We start from the raw sequence: 26,298 nt of genomic DNA on the forward strand, positions 1-26,298 counted from the left end.
GTATACTTTCTAATTATATAGTATCTTCCCGCCATCAGCTGTGCTCGTTGGCTGACCGAGAAACTCGCCGGGATAAAAAAGAAGGCGGGGGCAAAGTCGAAGAAAACTCGGCACTCAACGGATAGCTCTCGACGAAAAGGTGGGAGATGCGCAACCATTATAAACCTGCGACACGTTGCGCGATTCGCGCTATTGCAAAACGAGAAAATAGAGAGGTCAATGCGCGCGATCGCGACGTTATCCCCGGAGAGGAAAAAGAGGATTTCAAGCGCGATCTTTCGACCATGGTCAGAGGAGCGCAAAAAAGAAACTCGTAAGAAGAGTTAACATCCCGTACGGTTTCGAAATGATAAATAAAACGAACGAACAAAATTTAAAATAAGAAAGCGTGCTGCATAGTGCGCAAAGGGGATATAATAACGCGAAAGTTAGTACGCGCGGCCCCGAAGAAAACAAACGATCGGTGATATGTTTGCAAAAAGGGTGCTAGGTAACAGTGTGTGATACCACTGTGTAGAGTACGATACAGAGGTTGGCCGTGCAACAACCTCGTAGTTCACCGACTACGCCTGCAGCTTCTGTACGCCACGCGAACATACACCATCCACTTTCCTATTTTGCGTTCAGTAGCGACCGCTTCATTTCGATAACGGTAACGCAGCTCGATCGTTCTGCCAATTTTGTTGCCAATTCAACCGGACCGATCGTAAAGACGATCAAAGTTGAAGGCACAGTAAATTGGCTACGAAGCGATCAGACGGTCAGGCCGACTTTTTCTACTTCCGCGCTCTCCGGAATATGACTCACCTTCTAGTCTCGTTCGGATTAGACAAGTCGCTTTCGAATTCAAGACGTTTGAGTTCAATAACTCTACTTCAAGTTTCTGTACATATAAGTCAAGTTGCTTTGAAGTCGTTTCAATGTAAATGAAATACTTCAACTTCGCTTAAGGCTTTAGAAATTAGGTATTCCAAAACAATTGAAAGAACAGATTCACGTTTGTAAAACGGTTTCAGATAACTCGAAGTCGAGTGACTTGACTAATAAGAACGAGCTTATGACGAAGATGAAAACCTGCAACACAAACAAGTAACAGGTTCGTATTTCGTACATAGCAAAACGATACATTCGCTACTATAGTAATTTCAAGACACTTCAATTCAACCAACTTGATTAATTTGAACGAAGCGTTAGAAATTCTTACAAACAATCTCGTTTCCCGATACATACATCAAAGTTTGGGAAACGTCGAGTAAAACTTGAGGCACACGAGTAACGTGCTCTAATAGGTTAAAGCACGAAGCAATTACTCAAGCTACAGCATCGAAAACAAGCAGTCATCTTTCGAAACGTCTTTCGAGACTAGACGCCTACGCTAAAAACCACTTGCAGAACAAACTCCATCCAAGTTGTAGCGAACGAAGGAAGTACATGTTATACGAGTATCAAGAAGTAACAGGATGGTTATTCGCAAAACGGTCCCGTTGCTAATGGATAGACGCGTCGGAGGAGAAGGTCAGTTTGGCGTTAGTAAAGGGTCAACCATATAAAAACGTAGATCGACTCGAGCTTTCGAGGAGAACAGGTTTTTCACAGTTCACCATTTCTTCGTTCGTGTAACATCGCTCCCGTTCCGCGCATAATACTCGCATAGAAACCTGCGGTGCACCTATTCTCGCCGCGAACCCGTGAGAAAGGACACGGAAGATCGACGATCGCTTGTAAACATCGAGAAGAGTTGCGGAAATTTTCGCACGACCCTGATATTTTACGAGCCGACTGTGCACGTGATCCGTACCGCGCCCACGTACCATCCATACGTACGATTCTTTTTTCTTAACCGTTGTTCCGTTTCCATACGTCGAGCTCGCGAATTCTACGCTAGAGAGAAACCTGTACGCTAATATAGGGTGTTCCAGTTTTTTCCGACTGAACTTTGTCGGGACATTTTAGGAGTATAAACGAGAAAAGAATATTACACGGACGTAGGTCGTTTAAGGCTTTATCAAGAAATTATAGCAAAAATAAAACCTTAATCTTCGTTATTGCGATGAGTTAATACGGAGAATCCATTGATCATTTGAGATGAAGTTAAATCCATCTTCGTCGAATAATAAATATTATTTCTTACCACTATCAATCTTCTGTCAATGAAGGTCTAACTAATGATTAGTAATTACGTCGATTGTCAGCCTATCAAAGGATTTTACCGTAACATAAAAACTACAGCTTTGTTAACACGTCCTTCATTTTTATATTACAATATTAATGTATTACAACTTGGTAATGAAGCTTCGAATCTGCCATTTTCATAGAATATTTTTATATCATTCGTACCTATAAAATATAGTTTGACTAGAAAAAGTGTGAAACACCCTATATTCGTTGAACATAGAAAAAAAGGTGCTGCAGCAGCAGCAGAAGAGCAGCGAAGTTGAACGAAGTTTAACTTCGTTAAAGGCTTAGAGGGAAACTTTGAGCGACGGTATTTTCAGGCTGTCGCGAGCACGAATAGGGTAACAAGCCCTATTCCAAGTTCTTGCCACGGCTAAACGTGTCGTGGTAAGATTGCGTACCAACCGGGAATGATTCGAATCTCGCAAAAGTCGCGGCGTAAGTTCACGACGCTTGGTACATACGCGTCTAGTAATCAGAAACTCGCGTGCTCGACTTTGTGTACGCGGTCAACGTCTCGAACGTCATAAATTATATCATGACCCTGCGGTAGTTCGTGATCAAGATGATCTATAGGTACTAGAATATTCACATGGGGATAGGTCATGAGCGTAGACGGAAGAAGAGGAACGAGGAAATATTCCAGTTGTTTACGAGATGGTTTCTCCGCGGAAGAAGAGGAACGAGGAAATATTCTAGCTGTTTACGAGATGGTTTCTCCACAGTTGATCTAGGATAGATTCAACTTAGCTAAATCCCGTAGTTGGAGTATCGCCAGAGAGCAGAGAGAGAAAGAGAGCACTTAAGAGCGCAATCTCTTCATCTAAATGAACCCGTGGCACGAAAATTACCCATTGTAACTGAGGCTATTTTTCTTGCACTTCAAAAGCCCGCGTACCTATAGTAGAAAGAAATTCACACGAGCTCTTATATGATCGCGGTCTTCATACAATAGTTCATAAAAATATTCCAACATTTGTAGAAATCTGTTATGAATATATTATGCGTTTGCGAAACATTTTGCAATTTAATTAGCATTGTAATAAGGCTCGACTATCACTTTGAAGCTACAAAATATTTAGTGAAAATATCCTTAACATACTATACATAAGATAACTATTTATATTATCGTATAACAAATATCTTGTAACTTCTACATAGCTTCTCAACAATATAGTATCTCATTATAGCGCCAATGAAATTTAAAAATGTTTTATATGACAAATATACGATGAAGTATATACGGTAAAGTTTCCTACGTTCGAATATTTTCGTAAACCACTGTATGTGTACGCGAGTGTGTATTCTGAATTTTAGAAAAAGGAAGAAAAAAGAAAAGTACGTGTATTTGAGCGAACAATCATACACCGCTGCACAAAGAGAAGCCGGCGTCGTATACGAGGAATTAAACAATCGACCGATTGTTATCGGGCGTGACGTCTAATAAATATGCAACGGGAATGCATCTACCCGGCGGTCTGTAGAACAAAAAACATCGGAGGTACCCCGGAAATCGTTTAATGGCGCCGGTAGCTCGGACACGCCAACAGCCTCCGAAAATTTCTACCTTGCGAGCATGCGATTTAAAAGCGAGTCTAATTTTAACGCAAACAAAGAGTTAACATTTATTACGGCCGCTCCTCTCTGCCATCAACCAGTTCAATTGGCTACAATTGTAAACTCATTATGACGAGGCAGACTACACAAAAAAATATGGAAAAACGTCAATGTCAAGGCTTGTGCGATCTTTCCTAGTTTTCCTCTCTCTTTTTTTCGTTTTTTGCTCGTTAAAACGAGAAACAACGAGCGAACAGCGTTTCTTTTAACGACCTTTCCATGCGCATACGTAGAGGACGCGTGATTAAAAAGATGTGCGCGTTTTGGAAAAGGTACACGTCGCTCGATTCTCTCTTTCCTTTGTCGTTCCTACTAATTTAAATCTCGGCATCGTTATCCAAGAACATCGTTACCCAATTATACTTATACGGTAAATGACAAAGTGATGGTCGTTTTTCGGATGAAGTCACCGATGTCATCTCAAGGTCGGTCTTTTTTATACGGTAATAAAACGTACATGACAATGCAATTTTTCAAGTAACCGATAATATTTTTCTTCCTTATTTCTTTTTTTATTTTTGCGTAACATGTTGACCGTCATGAGTAATCGTCATTCGTGATCGATATTGGATTTACCAGAAATGCTGTATGATGAAACATTTAAATTACGTAAACACTGTTGTGCGTTCGTTCTATGTATAAAACAAGGCCCTGTAATTAAAAAAGAATTCTTGTCGCAGCCCACGCGTTAAGTAATAAAAACTGGAACAAATAAAAAAGTTGAACGCACGACAATAAAGGGGCGCGTATCAGATAACAATTTTTAATCCACCCTAGGCCTGAGTTAGGTAATTTCGCGAGCCTCAATTTAACCGGGCTACCTCGGTCCCGATTAAGCCAGTCAATCGAGACCCTGCTGTAATTCGTATCCACGTGTTTCCAGCGAGAGAGGGGAGAGAATGAAATGACCCGAACGACCGGCGAAGGTCCTCCGACTTTCCGAAGCACCGAACGGAACGCGTTTTCGCGTTCAAAGACGCGAGACCGATCGTCGTTCGAACGGAACGAAATTTCCAAGGGGCGGATGAGACAGGAATCGGAAACGACGAGCAAACCGAGCTCCCGACTAGCGAAAAATAGTCTTTCCAGGCAACTCGAACGAAACGAATTCGAATGGAACGGGCGTGTTATTCGTATTTCAAGCGAAAATAATCGGCCCAACCATCGCGATATCCTGCCGTATGCATTGTCAATGTTCTACGGTCATGCCGCGTTAACTGGCCATCAGTATTACGAGAATTTTATCCGGTCAATTGTAGAAGATGTAATTCTAGGTAGATAGGAAAATCTGACGCATTTACGACCATTTATTTTACACACAATACTGTCATATAAACTTCATAGATCACCTGTCAAACAAAACTGTGTTACTTTAAGAAATGCGTAAAAGGATAACAAGTATCACGTATCTATTTAAATTTTGCAGTTATATCTTAAAGATTATTAAACGCGGGAAACAGTAATTGCTTCAATAAATTTCATTAATTAAGGATACGATCTTTGTTTGCTATCTTTTGCTATTTAGAAGAATAGTATTATACATTATACATACGTAACACTAATGGTTAGTTCTAAGAGGTGATGGGGATATAAACGGGCAGTTAACGAAGCAAAATGCTAGTCGGCTAACGTAACACTGTTATACCTGTTCGTCGATCAAGTTCAACGACCGTAAATTTTATTTACGAAAATCCAAGTACCTCGAAGCCTAACTCCTATAACCGAGTGAGTGTAGACCCGATCTTCACTTGACATGACTTTAACGCGTGTATCGACGAGCCACCGGGGACCGTATAAAGGGACCGTGATTTGCTTAAGCAAACCTAACGGGTCTGACTTTAGATACGAGTCAATGAAAAGAAACATACTTGCACGATATCGATCGAACGAATTCCATTTGATTGATTCGTACGCTAGATCTTTTATAAGATTCTTAGCCTCTTTATCGGCATTACTCGTTATCTTGCCGCGATGCTTCTACTTTGAGCTTTATGTAATTTCATCATACTGTAAGCCCCGAAATTGTATAATATTGTAATTTATTTACATTTTTGTCTAATTTAGGATATCATCTTTTTTCAGCAAGTCACAAGATTTTGGGCAGTTAATATAATTTTATTAATCGTATTATTATTAATAAATTCTACGAGTTGATTTTCAGTTCCAATACTATCTCCAGGCAATATCCTTTTTTGTGTATATTTCTAAGTTTTATGTACACTAAAGGTTTAGGTACTCCAAAGCTTCAACTCATTAGATAAATAAATTCAATATCGTTATATAAAAAAGTATTCACAAATAACCGAAGGCTCACGATCCGATCGAAGGATAAATGAAAGTGGTCCCGAAGCTACCTACCTATGGTCACCAGCGTAAATCAATCTCGTTGCCGGCTGTATGTGATATCGAATCTCAACTATGTATATCGAGGATGGTGGAAGCCCAAAGGCTCGAGTGGACCGTAATAATTTACCACCGAGGAACTTGCCAATGTGAACGTCCCCTCCAATTGAGAAACACTGGGGTTACTACGGCCACTCGCAGACAGCGAGGCGCACAAGAGACGTTCGCGCAATAGTGTGTCATTTGAGATTGAATAATCGCGTTTCACGACTCGAAAAGCGCAATCGATATCGCTGCGTGAGTCCGCGGACTTGATAACCGATAACGCGATCGATAGCGAGTCTCCGATGAACCTGAACTTTCATCTATCGCTAAAATCGGAGCTAAAATCGATTCATGACCGATGATAAAATCTTGAACTCTGAGAAAACTGAATGTAAAGTTAAATCTGTATGTTTCGAAGCATTAAAATATGTTGCTATACTCGATCGTAAAGATTTGTAAATTCGTAACAAAATTCACCAGATAAATGAGGATATTATGTATCACTTTTTGTATTTATCTTATTTTTACAAAAGTACACTTATACTACTTTTCCATTGAGATCTTAATTTATTATAGTAGAACTAATGAATTCGAGTTTAATCGATCGGAAAACTATGAAGCTTAAGAGTCTGTGGCAAGATGAATCTGTTGTGTTAATTGATGAAAAATTGCACTGGTTCTTCCGATTAGTCCCCCAGTTTTAATTTTACTAGCTAACTTGAATTGGCCCAACTTAATTCGATTGGAATATAGTTCTCTGATCAACATAAGTAGAATTCGTCGATTCGGTTTCTATTCCCTAAGAGATAGGGAAACTTGCAATCATTCTGTATATGCGTCTGTATCAATCCTCCACGAGATGAAGATAGAAATAAAGGCGATTGCGTTCGACAAAAACTTTGTCGCGAATAGGTCCCTCGTGAATAAAATGCAATCGACTCTCCTGGACGAGCGTATTGTTCCAGACCAGCGTTCAGCCCAGAGGACAATTCAATCCCGTTCTCTGCAGCCCACTTTTTTCCACGATTTCCTGCGTTACTAAATACCGGCAGCGTGACTATCCGCGTCGAATCGATGAATTCGATCGATTGAATTTCGACAAATATCCATTATACACCGAAAGCACTATTTCCAAAAGAATAGTGTACCGGTAGCGCTAGAAGCGACGGGAACACGACAAATCGCATTTCCATCGTTCGTAGTTCTCGATACTTTCACGATCGTAACAATGCAATCGCAAACGTAAACAACAATCAACATAAACATTACAATTATCTGGAATCCTAGCAATAATCTCTTATTACTTTTTAGTAAAGCTTTAAATTACCCATATTTAATAGTGTAATAAAATTGTTTTCTTATTTATATTTACATCCCACGATAAATTTATTCAGAAAAAAGTGGAATACTCTACGGAATGAATTAAATATGACAGAACTAGATGAATTACGTATATTCATTATTGGACACTATTTGAACAGGTGATCCTTTAATTATTTTGAGCGGTGTGCAGCAGCTTCGTGTAATTACATTACAGTTTACCACCAATTATCGTCGCATTGTTCTACGGGTTCCGTATTATCGGACGTACTACAACGTTTGCAATTAACCGGCTCGTCGTACAATCGGTTTAAAACGATAAACGCGGTGCCATGTCGGTGCGATCTCCGCAACCCCGCCACGCTATATAAACATGAATTTTATTACAACGGGACAGGGATTCGTCGATAAAAAAGAAAAAAAAAATGAGAAGCGGTAATAGCCGCGTGTCGCTCTTGCTTCATTAGCCAATCGTGCACAATAAGAAATAGCAAGCCCGTAACCAGGAGTCCGTAGCCAGGTGACTCACGCTGCGTACCGAGCACGCGAGACCCGATTGCTTTTAAATAGCGATGCATATTATATGCGAGGAAGGTCCACGCTCGCCGACCGATAAATTATAGCCTTCTATATGCTTGCATGCTAAACGCAAGTGAACATTTGTAAATTGCAAACGAGGAACTTTTTTTCTCCTTTTTTACCTCCTCTTGTTTTTCTTTTCTCACTGTATTCTATTCTAAACAGTTCCGGTATCGAGCTTGCGTGAAACTTTCTTCACGAATAATTCATCGTGACCATGGTACGGTAGTACTTCGCTAACTTGCCACGGGTCACGACCTTATCTAGTCAATTATCGAAATAGGTAAATTTCTAGGGAATCCTGAGTATCTCTATTCTTCATCAAACGGAGGTAAACTATAGATACCTGACACATTTGTTTATTTTACATACGTGACACAAGAGGTACACTTCTCGAAGTCGATTCCAAGAACCGATGAGGATAGCAATCACTTAACGAAGTAAAATCCAGTCATTTAACGTGCTATTACTGTCGGTAATGTCACATAATAGGAAAGCAACTTGTAACTTTCGATACACGGCTCAAACGAAATTTAAACCGATATAGAGATACATAAATAACACTACCTACTCATTATTATTTCAGAAACGAGTAATGAATCACTATTGTCAAGTGACTAACGTCGACCTCTGAATAACATTGAATTCCCCGAATCGAGTTGATTCTCGTGAACAACATCGGCTGACCGTATCGCTATATACCGCGTAGCGACACTGTCCCTCGAAATCCGACTAATTTCCCAAGTAACACGTTACATCCTCGAAATATCGCGCGCGTTGCACCGTGACGTGTCACCTTGAGACACAGAGAGACCGACTAGTAGAATATAGTTGACTCGGAGAAGAGCGCACGGTGTTGAACGTGCCGCGAAGAAGAAACACATAAAAGAAAAGGTTCGGAACTGGTTCGGCGAAGTCGAGCGTTCTCGGGTGCGCACGGCGTACACTACGAACAATACGATTTTCTAGGAGGAAACGGTGCAGAAGAAGCGGCCGAGAGGAGGTGGTGGTGTTATACACAGGAGGAGAAGGAGAAGAAGGAGGAAGAGGGAAAAAGAGAAACAGGCACGGAGGGTCGCGGAGCACGTGAAAGGCGATTTAAAGGGAAAAAGAAGGAGGTGGCCTTTAAAAAAAACAACGAAGGAACATGGCGAACCGGTCGCAGCCTCCATTCGTCAGCTGGGAGCTCAGCTGCAGCCGGGCGCGGTGACCTCGACGGAGCTTCACGGAAAACCGAGTCAATTTGCAAGCAATAACGGTGTCATACCGCGCGTACTTTTCATCGCTGATTTAACGAGCTTTTGTATCTTTTATACACACGAAATTACCATTACACATTCGTGTTCCTCCACTTTCTTTTTTCTCTCAATTTTTTCTTTTGTTTTTGTTTCTTTTTTTTTTTTTTTTTTGTTAAATTTGTTACTTTTGAACAGTACATATACATATATCGATAGATCGGTGAGTTCCTTTCGATCGAGTGACCCGCCGACATTCCGCGGAAACACGGTCATCGGTCGCTTTACAGGTGATCGACAGTACCCCCGACCGACTGACAGTTCAACGACATTCGTCTTTACCACTGTACGGAAAAACGCGTTTCCCTTTACATACTTTGTGTAAACGCTCCTATCGATATCGATCACGCCTTAAATCCAAGAGATCTCGACTTCAACGAATCGCGAAATCATTCGGGTTTCCCGAAACGATCCACGTTACTTAATTAATAGGATATTCAATTCGGCTGTGTTTAACAAAGATTTTTTCCATCACTCCCGATTTTGATCTACACTTAAAAAAGATATATAGAAACATGTATGATTTTATCCTTAACTAAACATGTCCATGATATAAACAGTTAAGAATTTTCAGTTCACTCACAATTTGTATAACGAACGTAAGATCCACTAACGTGTCTGTTTACTAAGCGTCGTAAGTCGTTCATCACATTTGATCTTAATATACACTTGAAAAAAAATGTACAGAAACATAATATATAATTCCATCTATAATGTATAACATCGAACTGACAAGATGACTCGTCACGAACGTATATCAGATATACCGATTTAACCGATTTGACAACTGATTTCCAATTCACTCACAATCTATATATTAAAGTTCAAATCGATGAAACAATCGGAAGAAATAAAAGGCTCTCGCGGACTGTTACAATTAAAGGTGAAAGAGGTTACAAGATAGGGATCGGAGCACCTCTCGGTATCGTAAGAAAACTACACGTATTTACACGAAACGAGACTCTTGAAGAGTTATCGCGATGGCTATACATAATTTGAACGTGAAACGAAAGCAAAGGAAAGGAATTAGAGTTTTTAAAAGAAAGACGGTGAACCGGTCGGTGCGTCCGTTCATCAGCTGAGAGCCCAGCTGAACCCAGCGGCCGCTGTAACCTCAACCTTTCTAATAGGCTGTATCGCATGAAAAACGATTAACCCTCAATGTCTGCGAGTCCTCTAAATACAGATTAAGCTAAAATACCTGTCATTCGAGTTTCATCTACGGGCGAACGACGGAATGCACGAAAACACTGGATTTTCAGAGATAAAACTTTTTGAAAGCCCACTCACAATGGAATCTTCCAGTAGACTAGCCGAGCCGGCAAGCCGTTCTCTTTTGCGTGCTCACCCACCGTTTCACGCACTGTCTCACGTTTTACACCGTTAATCCTTCTTTCGTGAACCGTTTCGACTTTTAAAACAGCGGAAGGCTCAATGATAAGGTTTAGCCCTCGTTTCGATCAGTTATAAAGTGCTTATTTGCAGCAGAAACGCGGCGGTATGCATACCGCTGACAGTTCGAGCTGTCACTTTTTGACGACCGCGTACGTGCCGCCATCTGATGACGCTGCCATTAGACATTGATGCGTTTGAAAGAACCGCGCTCAGATCACCTAGCAACAAGATCAATAGACTAAGTTACAGCAAGTCGAGCAATAACCAATGTATCTATTAATGATTTAATTAATTATTTAACTAAGGGTAAATTAGTGAACGTAGAACTTTATTTACTTTTTGTGTTGCTGTTTTAATCGAGCACTTCCCACGGTGTTGAATAACAATCGATTAAAATATTTCATTCGATTGATTGATTAGTTTTTAATCCTCGAAAATCGCAACTGATAATTATGTACTTATTCTGATCGGTAATTCCAACTGTACTTCGATTGAAATAAACTCTAATCATTAATTGTGACTGATAATCAGCCACTTATAATTGTAGTCATCAATAATTGTAATCGTTGATCATTAACTGCTACAATATAGCACAGCACTGACTTCCGGTACTGTTTTAAATCTTACACCTGACCTCCAAGGGTTCAACGGTACAAAGTTCTATATCTTTTTAAAACTGAAGAATTGTAATGAGGTAGAATAACTGGATAATTGCTCGATTTTCATTTGTAGATTTATTATAACAATCTCGTTCCGCTAGTACAAAAAACCGGACGTCCCCGCAATCATTTACAAGATATAACATTTTATACAAACATTTGTGTTCTAGAATGTTTACGCGATTTTTTTCTTACTTTGTACTTAACTCTCCTATCACTTTGTTCCAATACCTTTGTTCAGTGGTTCATATCACAATTGTCTCATATTCTTAAGATGGGAGTACAAACTGCTCACAATACTCAAGAAATATTCGCAATATCAATCGTGAGTGTACCATTTTCTTCACGATACACAATTACACCTCACACATACCACATATTTTCATTTTTTAAATTGCGAGAAAAATCTTTAACAAGTAAGATCGAACTAACCTTACGTAACGATAATAAAACGAAACCCAATTAACAACAAATAACAAATAACATCACGAATATTTTGAACAATATAAGAAAAATAAAGTATTTAAACATAAGTATTCAGGAAGATACGTAGTTCCCAAAAACGCTGTAAAATGTAAATTCTAAGCGAAGTACACAAACATTCGATGACGCGTGATAAAACGGCGTTACATTCCTTTTATGAGTAACGTGCTTTTTAAATCTTTTTCTGGTAAAAATATACAATGCATAAATCTAACTTTTTCCTCCGAATATCACTCTGTGATACAAAATAAGTAACAACAGAATGCTTTCTATTACAACAGTACAATAATTTGTATATACTATCGCTTCAAAGGTATAAACAAAAATATATATAAAACCTTTGAACGTGGAAGATCAGAAATGTGAATGATGATTATTAACATAGGGAATGTGACTGTACATGATTGTTAAAATTATTCTATACTCTGAACAATTTGTTTAACTAGAGATCCGATGCAAATTACTTACGCCACTAACAAGAAACTTATATGCCAGCGTACTTAAAACTTTTAGCTAGTACTAATCTAATCTTTTCTGAAGTCTTTGTGCGATTGCAGCAATCAACGCAGCACCTTTTCCGCTTCCGTCCTCGGCATGGATCATCTTGAACTATATATACACGATTAATCAATTAATTTCGTGGACCAAAATAAAACAATAAAAAATATTATATGAAAGCATACTTTATGATCAGGAGCTAACAGTGGAATGTATCGTTTTATCCATGTCTCTAGTCTAGGATGATGTTTGTAAAGAGATCCATCTACAGCAATTGTGACGCACTTCTTATCGATTCGTTTTAACAAGACTGCTAAGCCTAAAGAAATAAATTTGGTTAACAAACTAATATTATTTAATACTACTAGTTCTATTACATACTTGAACTTACATATCGAAACGAGAAGAGCTGCACGATTAGATACCACTTCGCAAACGTATTGTACTATTTTCACGTCCTCTTCGTCCGGAATGATACCAAACTTCATTAAAATTTCCCTCGTACTGCTATCACCGCCGTCCACAGAGTCTCTACATTTTAATATTTACGTATAGTATTGGAAATTTATAGAATAAAGATATACTATAAAGTTTTTTAATTGAGAACAACATACTGTTCGATATCAGATACCAAATCGCTTGTGAGATTGCCCGGGACTAAAAGGGATCCGGGCGTGTGATCCCCTATAAATAGAAGGCCTTCTTTGGTTAATTTTGCGAGCACTACCCGCACAATCTCGCCTAAGTATTTTCCACTAATATACTTCTCGAATCTGGTAATTTAAAAAATCGTAGTGTAGTAAATTTACCAAAAGTAGAGCTTTTATGTTCCACATTTTTCAAGGGAAAATTGATACTCACGTAAATGAATTTACAATAAGCGAATTCGCATCATTTTCACGATCGTAATCTGTTTTAATGAAGTCCAGGACACCATTATCTCCAAATGCACCCCATTCAATGTCGATAATAACCTGCAATAACAATGAGCAACTTAATATTCAAGGACAAATGTTTGTCCTATATCAAAACAAAATATTTAAAAAAAGTACTTCGCGTTCTCCGTGTCTCTCAGTTTCCCAATGTTCGACTCTGTCAGCTCGTTCAAGATAACAGGCATTGCTACCGGTTCCTAGTATAAGTCCAATTGCAGTATTATGATCTAACGTCGATCCTTGCACCAATGTTCCTGTAGTGTCGTTCAGAATCGCCACCACTTTTACTTTAGTATCTCCTCGACGATCCAAAGCTTCGTGAAGCAATTTCACGGCATCTTCGTTAACAACGTCGGGACAATTGAAGGTTTTAGTCCAAGTCACCAGTACTCCAATATCCAACGAATGTTGAATTATTGGGAAAGAGAACGTAAATCCTGAAATATATACTCAAATGTATACTCGATGCATATATTCATGTTGTACATTAATCATCCCGTTTAGAGAATCATCGATCACGTATGAAATCAGGATAATCTATGTCTAATCGACAACAAGTATCATCCACTTGGATTCGTAAAATCAATGTAAGACACAATACTTAAGAGCTGATAGTAAGAAGTGCTTGAAAACATAATATTGACACTCTCAGATAGAATTTTTGCTCGAACTCGAAACAATTACAATTATCCTGGAATTACAAAAAGTTATTTCTTAGAAACTACGGACCACAGACAGAGCAATTAAAAACCTCACACGTGATTCTCCCGATGCCTCAAACGTGATGTATATTGATTCCAATTTACCAAGAGGAAGCTCTACATCCTGAAGACCCTGTGAAATGACGAAATCACTGACGCATTCTGCTAGGTAATCAAACAGACGAATCCCCGAGCCTACTCTCAAATCAGAGCTAATGTGATATTTCTTCACTTCTTCGCGTATAGGTGTACCATGAAGCAATTCTAAAAGAAGCACTCGGAAATTCGTGCCTCCAAGGTCCAGCGCCAAATACAAGCCCTCCTCTGAAAATATTTTGCATCGATCCTTCAACATTGTGACTAACTAGACAAAACTAACAAAGTTAGAAGCTACAATTGTTCCACTCGTATTATTAGATTACAACATATATACACCAGATATCGTAATAACTATTGTATAATCGCATAAAATTCCTGCCGATCACATGCCGGATAATAATACTTATCAAACTGGGAAAAAATCGTATCAAAAATTTGAATTATAAGAACCTGTGCCATCGAGAAGTTCCGGGACATAGGTATTCTCCATCTGCAGTGACGACGGCTGCTGGTGAATTCCTTTATTCATTTCCGACACAAAAACATCCTGGATCTTCCTTACAGTGGCGGCTGAAAACCGTAGCCGTGCCAGTCTTGTTTCGATCTATAAATAAAATCTTTTAAGCCATCGTTATATGATCCGCATGATCGTAATTGAAATTATTTGATCGGCACAATATCATCGAGAAATTTTCCGCGAGTTATAAATCTTCATAATCCTTTGATAAAGATTATGAGAATTTTCGTATTTACCTTGCTCTCTGTTACGTGATCTGTAATGGGATTCTAATAGACACACTAGAGATAGAATCTACGTTCATACTAATCAGATGGCAAATCGCGATGATAAAATGGTTAAATTTTGCGACAATAGAGCATTTGCTACTTGACGGAAGTTCTAATCGAACAATAGAATACTTAACACATGCGATAAAATAGTCTTTACGTTCGAGTTTATGTAAGAAATGTAGTGCTATCGCAACAAATGCACACTATTTGTACATTGTATATTTCCGTTGGATATTTTCGCCTGTACATTATACACGGATTAAATCAACAAATTTTTAATAGCGTATCTCGATTATTTTCTATTTCGGAGTTCAACGTACGTATGCAAGTAGAATATCGAAAGCAGACTTCTCATAAACAAGATAATACTAATATTTCACTTCCTCAAAGGCAAACCAGTTGCATTCACGCAAACAGCACTACCAAAGCAGAACATACAAATTCTGAAAATCGATATTAAACCAACGAATGAAAGACAAGAAAATGTCTTGATCAAATAATGCCATCTTGTTGTGGAAATTACGAGCTCGTCGCTAGGAAAGAAAATATCCGCGTACTGTTCTGTATTCATACGTAAACAATCTCCGGTAATGCACGAGACAAAAGGTATTAAGCGACATGACAGTTTAAGTGGAAAGAAATTTATTGCTTGTTTCATGGATTGAATTGTCAACGCGATATGCAGTGATAGCGGTAGATGAAATTATTACCATGTCTTGTTCTCGTGACGCTTATCTGCTTTATATCGATTCGAAAAAGATCAAGGAAGGAACTCAAGTCATGGAGAAATAAGAATAAACAGAAATTAACCATGACATTGCTGGGTCTACTTTAATCAAATACAAAAAGAACGCGTGGGTAACTTGTTTCTAGTTGTGTAACATTCTCTATGAAAATATTTATCGTACGAGCCCACACGGACGTTTGCATTGTCGATTGTTACGAAATCCTATTCAATTAAAGGAAACACGAAAGCTTTGTTATTTTTTGATCTCCAACCAATTGTTACAGCGGATCAATAGAACTATTAATTATTCTCTTTCTATCCGTTTTATCATCGCATGAAGCAACGTATCTTCGTCGATAACTTATTTGAAAATCTTGAACTCTTTGTAGTAAAAATTCCCTCTGATAACCCTATGCCCCGACTCGTGATAAGCAAATGACTTACGACTGGTTTGAGACTAAACGAATGATAACTGGTCGAATTCAGTTTAATCCATCCTAATTGTAGTATCTTATAGAAAAATATTGATCACATCGTATATCGATAATTGCTCATTTTGTGCTGAATTTTTTTATTATCAAATTACAAGATATTTGCTTCGCAGAAGAAAAATTCCCTTGAATTCTCGTTAAGACACAGCACGCATATTGTCACGAATTAAACGGTTTCTATATAAACGACAAACGGTTACGTAAGTAATCATACACGTTCAAGAAAGGTGCATATACCAGACGGAATAAATTGCTCTTAGTGGGCATTGCTACAGAGATCGACGGGAACAAAAGTGAAAGTATGTGTGCAGGATCGATCGGTGCCAGTAAACTCTTAACGAGAATGTCGTAAGGTTAAGGACTCGGTGTTCGCCATTTCTTACATCGGAAATGATTCAATCTAGTTGACATTGATCGGTCAGATATCGATCAATTATGCAAGAAGCGTATAGACTAGCTGGGAAAAAAACATATAAATACATGGATACAACATCGGAGCACGGATGTTTTTTTAGCGATCCGATGACGTATCGCTCGACAAATTCTTGAAATAGCAGGGCGCGATCAAATAACATTCGTAAGCAGTAAGTATAATGGATGTTTAAATCCATGATTTTCATAACTTCGTCTTGTTTCTTTCAATGACATCCTTATCGAGCGTTCGTACCCGCCCGATTACGACAGAACTACGAGTTTCCTCTGATTCGTGTAAGTCCAAAGGATAAAAGTTCAAAGCAGACAAAAAATTTTCTAAATAACAACATGGAGTGTAAAATGCAAAAGCATTATATCTACTCACTTTATGTCTCTTTACATCGTCCGAAAGTACCAACGGCGCTACTTGTATCGCCTCGTTAAGAGCATGTTCCGTAGGGACGACCATGTTTGGAAGTTTTTATTTATCTGGAAAATAAGAAAATCATCAGCCAATATAGAATATTTATGGAAATCGACTAGAGAAACACGAAAAGAACGAACAACGCATAATAAGAGTTCTGGTACAATCTTTGGTCTAATGTGCAACAAGCTTTAGGAGATCAATGACAATAGAGTCATTAGAAAAAAAATAAAAATAAAAAAGACATACATACATATCCCGTGCTCACCTGATTGTCACAAACGTTATCTTTAGATAGAAGCTTCTTGAATGAGAGAAGCGATGCTACAACGTGAATGAATTTCCTGTGACAGCTGACAAGGTAGGTGTGCGACGAAACGAGTTGGCGCGTGGTTCTTCACGAGCACGAGAGACTTTCTGATGTCGAGTTAAAGAGATCACTGCGTTTACTATTACGCTTATTTATTTTCCCTACTTCCACTCTTTTCCTTGACTTTCGGCTAGATGATAACACGAGAGAATTGCTGTTAAACGAAAAGTTGAAAGTCCATGATGTTTTATAGCATTTGATAACACCGTAATCGAGTCACGTGAATTATAACATCGCGTTCTCAAGAAACAGCAATCAGACGTTACGTTTAGCATTTCCTTTGAACTAGTTCGCTATTAACTATGACGCAAATAACAATTAATTCTACACCGTTCGATTACATTGCTTAAATTAATTAATACCGGATATAATGATAATTCTACAAGCCAAGTAAATGAGGCACAGCATAAGTTTTTCGGATGTGAATATGTGATGGCGGTTCATCTATTTGGTAAGCTTGAAGAAAATTTAACAAACAATCATATATCGTGCGCTTGCAACTATATCGACCACAATGGGAAGGAAAAAAACATTTTATCTAAAACTTATAGGAAGACAGAATTGCTTGACCGATATCATTACCAGACAGGCACTCTTTGTTCCACAGGTCATCAACCATCGTAACATTATCTCGTCACTAATTGATAAAACGGAAATATACGGTTACTTGATGTAACTCGTACGAATATTTCTTCTGACAATTTCGCGATAGCCATGATACATTGGCCAAAATATTTTGCTCTTACAAACAGTCTTATCGACCAAATAGAAAACCTTAATGATAATGAGGAGTCAATCATGTGAACTCGTAAATATATTGCAACAGTGGCAGACAAGTGATAATACTGATCACAAAATTTAAAGGAGATCCATCAAGCAAGAAATTCACCGTTCACTAATCACACCCTGTCGAGGTTGCGACATTCTTTAAATTCGATGCGAAAGAAGTACACCGTATAGAATCACTCGCTGCAATTTATGGACGCGATTCTTTATCCGAACTTTTTGTGTGTTGAATGTCTCTGTAGATGCATGTCGTCGGTACACAATAAATACACGCGTATGCGAGAATCAGAATATACGCGTCGCGCTTGCGCGTACTTACATATTACAAGTGCATACAGTCTTATGCATAAACTGACCATTTGAATCGATCGAGTAGTTCACCGAACTGAAAAACTTAATTGAATTTTAAAATATTATCTGCTCCGTTATCGAGTTGTTTAAATACTGAAATGAAATGGAGAATATTCATCTCTCGAGAATAAAGCGTTCGGTGCATTAAAAAAGAAGATCAATTCCAGTTTTGACGTCGATATTAAGGACATAAAAGTTGAAGAACCCGTTTGGTGAGCAAGATCGTTCGAGCTGCATGTCGTGTTCCTCGCATATCAATGACACACATATTTCTTTTATTATCTCTTTACCCGTTTCTTAGTTACTTCCCCTCCACGGCTTTTCCCTGATATTTCCATTGTTAATGTTAATTAATTTACAATTATTTATGGGCAGATAAGAAAAAATTGAACGTAAAAGAATGAAATGAGAGAAAAGACGCTGACTAACTTCCGAATTAACAGTCCACAAGTAAGAAAAAGAGACGCAAGAAAAAACGTACTTATAAAGTACGAACGAAGGAATTGCTATGTACTCGTCGTAAATTGTACCTAAACGTTAGAATCCGCACTGTAACCGTATAGAAGCAAGCTCGATTACTGTGTTCTTAGCTTCGAACCGCAACGGTTTCTGTCTGATGAGTCGGTTAATTTGATCGATGATCATTTAAGTTGGTCAATTCGCGATAGATTTTTCACGGTCGATTACCAATGGGAGAAGAAATCGTGAAATGTCACCAGAACGTTCTTCGAGGCAGCAAAGTCGCTTCTGAACGAAGCTCCATTAAAATCAATTGGAAGGTGCAAAGCATCAACCAGGATAATTTAGCCACTTGACTTGACGCGATGATTCTAATCCATAGTGCAATACGCACACTCGTCACAGGGACCATGTCAATCGCCACAGCACCTTCTTCTGCGTATGATAGTCCCATTGAGATATACGAACTTTTTACCTATCGCGATTAAAAATCTTCACTGTATCTTTTTTTTTTTCTTTTATCGTTAATTTATCGTTAATTTATCGTTACCACGTTCGATTTATCAGATTAACAAATATGACGTAAGTAGAATGACACGAGAGTTCGACGTACGAATATTGTGCGTGCAAAACGTACGTTGAGCGCAGTGTTTATTCAATCAACTTGTTGTAAAATTGAACTCATGAGCAGCTTTTGACGAAACGCACTTTACATTCACGATAACGTACTGCCCTTTCGTTAAGAGCGTGCCCAGTTATTATGTATGATCTTTACCGCTTGAATTATAGAGCTTCCGTGAATTACGGGACCATTATTACCAAGGTCTCGAATAAATCTTAATCGAATAGAATTCCCTTGATAATGCAGCGGCTCATTTTACGTTCCGAAATATTGGATTTCTTCTTTTCTTTCTTTTTCCAAAAACTTAAGCAAAGTATCGGGCGACGAATTTAAACCTCGAAATTATTTATCTGCTACTAATGAAAAAATCTTTATCTATTTTAGCGATACCGTATCGTAGTAATACACGAGTAATAGATGACATAATTAATATATTAAAATTTTGCAATTAGACGATAAATTCGTGATAATGTCTTATGGTTTACGCCATCAACGCGTTATTTTTGGAGGCATTTTAGTTATTGGTGAAATCACTAAATCCGAAACACGTTCACAAACACGTGTTGCTTAAATAGCTGTCAATATTTCGTGTTGATTGGTCGCGTTTATGCGCCAAGGAAAATGTGAAAGTGACTATTTAGATATATATAATACATTTAGAATATCACGGCGAAGATAAAGTACATGACTTTAATTTCAAAAGGTATTAAAAATCCTGCGATAAGCTCATATGTCTCTCAACACATTGTATTTTACAAAATTAATTTCATAGATAACGATCGGACCAGATGATAAGATATTTATTAGAAATAGTCGATGTTTGACAAACGGTAATACCCGCAACATAATACATGAATCGTCAATGACAAAGTCTAATAAAGTGCAAAGAAAATGCAGCGTGAATATGTACGAGATGTGACGATGATAACGTTTGAATTTTGAACAGTTCGATGAGCGTAAAGTCAAAACTGTACTCGAGTAAAATCATAGGAATACGTTAAAGTACGATGACAACACCTGCAGTGTAACATTTCAAGGACCCACGTGGTCTCGTCAACAAAGTAAACACTAGAAATAGATGCCTTCACATTGAATTTCTCATGCCGCGACAACAATATCAACGTTTGAAACCGGTTAGAGAAATAATAAGTCTCCGTTAATCGAGGACTCGGAAGCAATACATGATATTACGATGACATAGACGTCGTTTGAATAAATCAAACATACTCTTGTTGTCAAGGATCAAGCTTGATGGTGTTACTAGCGCGTGCGCTCCGTTCTAGGAAAACGAAATACAAACTCACCCTAATACTTTCTACGTATGACTGTCGACTCGCGCGATTGCCCCAGCTTCTTGATCCTTTTCTATCCTTCGCTCGGTCCAGTTACCGGTCAGTGACTGTAAGCTTCTCGAGACGTGACAGAGCTCACTCACACGTACAAGCACGTGGGTGGGATACCGTGAAATGTACTCCGCCTCAGAGTAGCAACTAGTCGAGCCTCCAGATCGTCGCTTTCCCCACTGCTCGAACTTTAAAACCACATCGGCGCGTATTACGTGCGCGCGACTTCGTGCCCATACACGCGCTTACGCGTTTCATACACGCGACCACTACATCTATCCTACGCTTGTCTCTTTTCGTGCACAGACAGTCTTAACTCGTGACAGTCTCTCTGATGTATCGCGTCAATGCGGATACACACACGCGTTCTAGGATATCGCACGCATTGAGACCACGTGATATTGTACTCGCGATGCAAAACCACGTAACACGCGCATAAACCTAAAGATTTCTCAAGCGTCACGGCATCTGATACCTCTCGCCTTTTTCCCACGATCTTTTCGATAGATCCATCGATCCTCAATTCCTTCGATAGTCTCGTGATGAACTTGATAAAAGATGAGAGGAATCGAGACTACGTAAAATATATATATATATATAACTACTATACATAACGATAGGAATTTATTTAACGCAAATGTGATAAAGGTATAGAAGTTTATAACAGCACGTTCCCAATGTCCTTACAGGTTTGCATTATGTCAGTTGAATGGAGTTTGAACATAGCTGCAATAAAATAACATCCGTCTCCTAAGCTACATAGGCTGAATGGAGTTTGATTAAAGTGGTCAGTGTGTTTAAATTTAGATCGTTACAATTGCTCGACCCTCGTGATTTCGTAATGTATAGTATCATTCTATAGACAAGCAACTTGCACTTCGAAATGATAATTAATAAAACCACGATATTAAGACTCCAGTATATTCAGACTTGACTTTGAAAACCTGATGAGAACGTGTAAAGGAGCGGTAATAACTCCATTTCTGAAGTTAAACTTTACGACATTGATGAAGTAGATAAACGCGCACGTGAGGTTTTCCATGTAAGCCTAATGACTGATATCAAACGAGATTAACTCAAGTGAAAAAGATGTATAAACTTATGTCTCTATTTTCATTTATTCGTTGCCATAAAATTAAAACATGTGAGATATTTTGCTTTGTACTTTTAACTAGCATTACGTTTATAAAAACAATAAGATAAAATATAAAAATGATAAATATAACAAATTCATACTATTCCGGTAATAGATCATCCCCGAGTTCTTCATCGCCAAAATCATCATCTCTTTTTCCGGCAGACGTCATAGGACGAACAGGTAACGGGCCAATAGGATCAACATAAGGAATACCTACAGAAAATACTTTACATGCACTTGTAACACCTCTTTGTATAGTATTTTTTTTTAAATTGTTTAAAAAGTCGATAATAAACAATAGGATGCCGTACAAGTTTGGGATTCATTATTGTATACAAAGATCGAAAATAGACTGTTCAAAATAGCTAGACTCATCTATCATCTATTCAATCCATTAGCGTAGTTCAACTATCATCGGTAAATCATCCTTGTTAATGTTCATTTCAAATAAAGCTACGTATTCCCGATACTTTGATAACTGTACTAAGCATTCGTGTATCTACTATTTTGCAAATTTATACCAATCATAAAATTTATTTTTTTGTAACGATTTCAACGTAAAAGAGTGCGTACCTGTTTGATCAGTGGCATCGTTCGCCACGTCCGTAATATTTTCAGTTGCAGAAACTCGATTAGCTCGCGTGATACCAGCACTGCTTAAACCTTGATTTTCTCTTCTATTAAATGTGGGACTTGACCTCTGGTCTGATAATACGCTCATTCCAGAACCAGTTCGTGATGATGTCCCACTATTACTCCTTCTTGAGCCTATATATAAGTATTAAATATAGTAATAATACCATGTTTCATACAGTTAAAGATATACACCGTCTGTACCTGGTCTTGCTGATCCTTGTCTATCCTTCAATTCTTTCGCTTTCTCGGCGCGTTTTAATTCTGTTGCATATAATTGTGCTTCTTTTAAGCCGAGATCACTACATAAACGAACCAAAAATTTCAAGCATTCAATATTCTCAGGAAACTTATTATGAATATCTTGATACTCCAACACTGCTTTGTGAAATTGACCAATTCGTCTTAAACATGCAGCGACAAGTAATCGCCATCTTGGCTCATCAGGAGCAAGTTCTACTGCTTTCTTAAAATAAACTAACGCTTTCTCGGCAAGTTGCATTGATACGAAATATGATCCAAGCCAATCGATTACCTCAAAATTGGCGGGAAAAAATCTATAAGACTGGACAGATATAAACTTTAATAATAAAATATAGCAGAATGAAATAAAATATGTGTATAGTAAAGAAGTTTACATCGCTATAAAATTGATAGGCTTGTTGTTTATCTCCACCAGCATCATACATTTCGCCCACTTTTTGCAAAACTCCAGGATCACATGGTATTATACCAAGTAATTGATTGTACCTAATATAAATTCAAATATTAATTACTCAAATTAAAATCAATTTCGAGATGCATATAAAATCATAATACCATTCTGTTGCTTGGTCTGCATCGTTCATAAGTTGATATAATTGACCAATTTGATATACTGTTTGTGGATCATGTCTAACAATGTTACGAACTTTCCAAAAACATTCCAATGCTTCTTCATACATATTTTGCTTCTTATATACTAACCCTATTAAATGAGATTTCATAAAATATTTGATATTTATACTTCCACGTTAGTAGTAATAATTACCCAAATTATAAAGAGCTTGCACGTGACTAGCATCCGTATCTAATGAGCATAAAAGAAGTTCTCTAGCAATATTTAATTCACCCTTTCTGATTGCACAAGCTGATAAATTAACATAAGCTGCTGCATTGTAGCTGTCCGCATTTCGAGCAATTTCTCCGCATCTTTCCGCTTGTTCGTAATCTCCTTGCTGAAAATGATATAAAAATTATTTTATCGATATTTTATTCATAATCGACGAAAACAAATATCATTTCTTACAAGAAAGTAAATAAATGAAAGCATTGTCGCAGCGGAACTATTAGCTTTACTTTCACGATTTTCAAACATTTTTAAGGTATCAATAGCCAACTGCGTTTCTCGATTATATAAAAATACCATAGCTTTACTTATTTCCAAATCAGCAGCTAATGGTCCATAAGCTGAAGACTTTATAGTATCCACACACCTATAAAAAATTTGATTGTAATTAATACACAAAAAAATTTAGCAGTGTTTAATTTAAGTAGTATTTTAATCTTACCAAGCAAAACCAGCTGTGAGTGTATCTTCAATTACAGGTGCAATGAGTTTTGCAGCACAAAGAATAGTTTTCTCTGCTTCCAATTTTAGCTCTTTCTCTAACTTAGACAAATCGTCATTTTTTAAAATTTCATTCAATATATTAAAAGCAACATCATCCTATAAAATAAAATACAAAAATTTAAAAATAAAACTAGAACAAATATTTTATTGAGAACTAGCAATGTATTTACATTGTGCTTAGTGGGTACAATATTATCAATAAACTTAAAATTGCTACACAAAAACATTAGTGCATAAAATCATAATCATTTTTCAAAAATGTGTTTCCCAATATGATTTGAAGCACAAGACTAAATACTTATATAGCTATTGAGTGTGGGCAATGCTCAGAAAAACACTTTGCATAGTGATATTTAGAAACGTGCCCAACTCACTGTACTTATATTATATCTGTCCTCCTGATCTATGTTAAGTTGAACCTCTAATAACTCTAAAAATGACCTTTTCATTTTATCCCTATGAGATAATGCAAAATGGCATAAAACAGCATGCAAGCCTGCTTTAAATTCAGCTCTTTCTTTCATGACCCATTCAAAACTATTAGCTGCTTCTTCCAAACGACCCATTTGTACAAATAACATTCCAATGTTATGCATTATTTTTATTCTGCGAATTATTTAGTAAGTTAATATAAAAATGGCGAACATAAAAATTTAATATTAATAGCCCAACAAGTTCTCATAATAATTCTCAATCATCTCATTACCTTAAATCTTTATGAGCTGCTGGAGCCTGATCAAATGCCATTCTGTACATTTTAATTGCTTGAGACAATTGTCCCATTTTGACATATATATTTCCCATATTCACTTTTAATCTGGCACTATTGTTGAACATCCTATTTCTTGTTATAGCTTGGTAAGTTGCTATAGCTTCAGTAAACATATTATTGTTAGTATATTGAGTTGCCAAATTAAAAATGACCTGAAAAATGATAAAACATTAACAATCTTCAGTATTTTTGGTAAAACATATTTCAAAGACAAAATTTAATTCTTACAGCAAATGTTAAATCTACATTATGATTGTCACTAAGCCCAGCTTGTTCTTGTAGTCTAATAAGAGCTCTTTCCCTCGAAGAAGCTTCTCTGGCTCTCTCTAAAGCAACTCTTGTATTGTTTTCATATGATGCTTGTACTGAACTTTCTATTAGTTCCATAATTTTTCTTTCAGCCACTTTTATTTTTTCTTCGGGCCTTTATAAAATATTAAAATAATGCTCTTCAAAAACTTAATACAATTTAATTTTATTTTATTATCAATCACTATAATCTTACGTGTCTTCCTTTCCGCTTTCTAAAGGTGGTGCAGGCCCTTTGATAGAACTATTCATATTCAATGGATCAAATGGTTGACGATTACTACTAGTATAACCAGCTCCTCTGACTGCAGTCATTGGTCTTAGTCCACTAGTATTAGGACGCACTGGTATACCAGTACCACTTCTGTGAAACTAAAAATATTAAATTGCATATTAAAACAATATTATGAAATACAATACAAGATAATATATTCATTTACCCCAGTTGAAGTACCCAAACGCATAGCACTTCCTGGTATTTTTGGTGTAAACTGCATAATTAAAGAGTCAAAATATTTTATTATTCAGTCCAACTATTCTGTTTTATTGTACATGTATTCATTATCACTTACAATTGATCTTTTTGCATAACTTGTATGCAGTGTTTCTTGAATTAATTCATCTTGTTCAAGATCTTTGATACTATATATTGATGGATAATCATTATATCCATCATAAATATCATCATCAATTTGTACATTAGACATTGCGGATATTTTTGTAAATTATATTTTTTAAGCGTATTTTACTCTTCTACAAAGCAAATTTATAAAAATGTATTTTAGGCAAAATAGTTGAATAGATTTATTAATTCTCACGATACAATTAATATTTTGTGATAGTTTTTATCATTTTACCTTTATAAAAAGTACTTTGAAAAACGAACAATAAGTGTCATAAGAGACGCTATAATT

General features: G+C 37.3%; 3 protein-coding genes across 6 annotated transcripts in view; all 3 read right to left on the reverse strand.

The window, feature by feature from the left end:
- LOC132910108 (sestrin-1) overlaps nt 1-10,905 on the reverse strand; it is a 150,940-nt gene extending 140,035 nt beyond the window's left edge. Inside the window, exon 1 of one of the 2 annotated variants that reach the window (XM_060965580.1) lies at nt 10,665-10,905. The gene's annotated coding sequence lies outside the window, so the exon portion shown is untranslated. Of the gene's footprint in view, nt 1-10,575 lie in introns of both variants that reach the window. The other variant, XM_060965579.1, reaches the window with a different exon arrangement.
- A 579-nt stretch (nt 10,906-11,484) lies between these two features.
- On the reverse strand, nt 11,485-21,039 carry LOC132910127 (hexokinase type 2-like). Of its 3 annotated transcripts, none has more exons than XM_060965618.1 (10): nt 20,882-21,039; nt 16,951-17,054; nt 14,595-14,748; nt 14,151-14,369; nt 13,462-13,781; nt 13,271-13,383; nt 13,024-13,182; nt 12,801-12,940; nt 12,595-12,728; nt 11,485-12,520 (listed from the first exon to the last, which is right to left on the reverse strand). In XM_060965618.1, the coding sequence occupies exons 2-10, from the start codon at nt 17,032-17,034 to the stop codon at nt 12,431-12,433; spliced, it is 1,413 nt and encodes a 470-aa protein (XP_060821601.1). In that variant the 5' UTR covers nt 17,035-17,054; nt 20,882-21,039; the 3' UTR covers nt 11,485-12,430. The 3 variants fall into 3 exon arrangements, with proteins under 3 accessions (XP_060821601.1, XP_060821603.1, XP_060821604.1); XM_060965620.1 differs by lacking the exon at nt 20,882-21,039 and adding an exon at nt 17,258-17,741; XM_060965621.1 differs by lacking the exons at nt 16,951-17,054; nt 20,882-21,039 and adding an exon at nt 14,898-15,465.
- LOC132910112 (intraflagellar transport protein 88 homolog) lies at nt 20,882-26,235 on the reverse strand. The gene is made up of 15 exons (XM_060965587.1): nt 25,957-26,235; nt 25,825-25,875; nt 25,581-25,756; nt 25,304-25,499; nt 25,010-25,227; nt 24,678-24,909; nt 24,242-24,399; nt 23,980-24,166; nt 23,722-23,908; nt 23,511-23,658; nt 23,330-23,441; nt 22,896-23,256; nt 22,632-22,826; nt 22,157-22,271; nt 20,882-21,446 (listed from the first exon to the last, which is right to left on the reverse strand). Coding segments are annotated over exons 1-15 (2,472 nt in total). The 5' UTR covers nt 26,092-26,235; the 3' UTR covers nt 20,882-21,445.
- Between the last annotated feature and the right edge of the window lie 63 nt (nt 26,236-26,298).

This window comes from Bombus pascuorum, chromosome 8 (assembly GCF_905332965.1).
Source record: "Bombus pascuorum chromosome 8, iyBomPasc1.1, whole genome shotgun sequence".
Taxonomy (NCBI): domain Eukaryota; kingdom Metazoa; phylum Arthropoda; class Insecta; order Hymenoptera; family Apidae; genus Bombus; species Bombus pascuorum.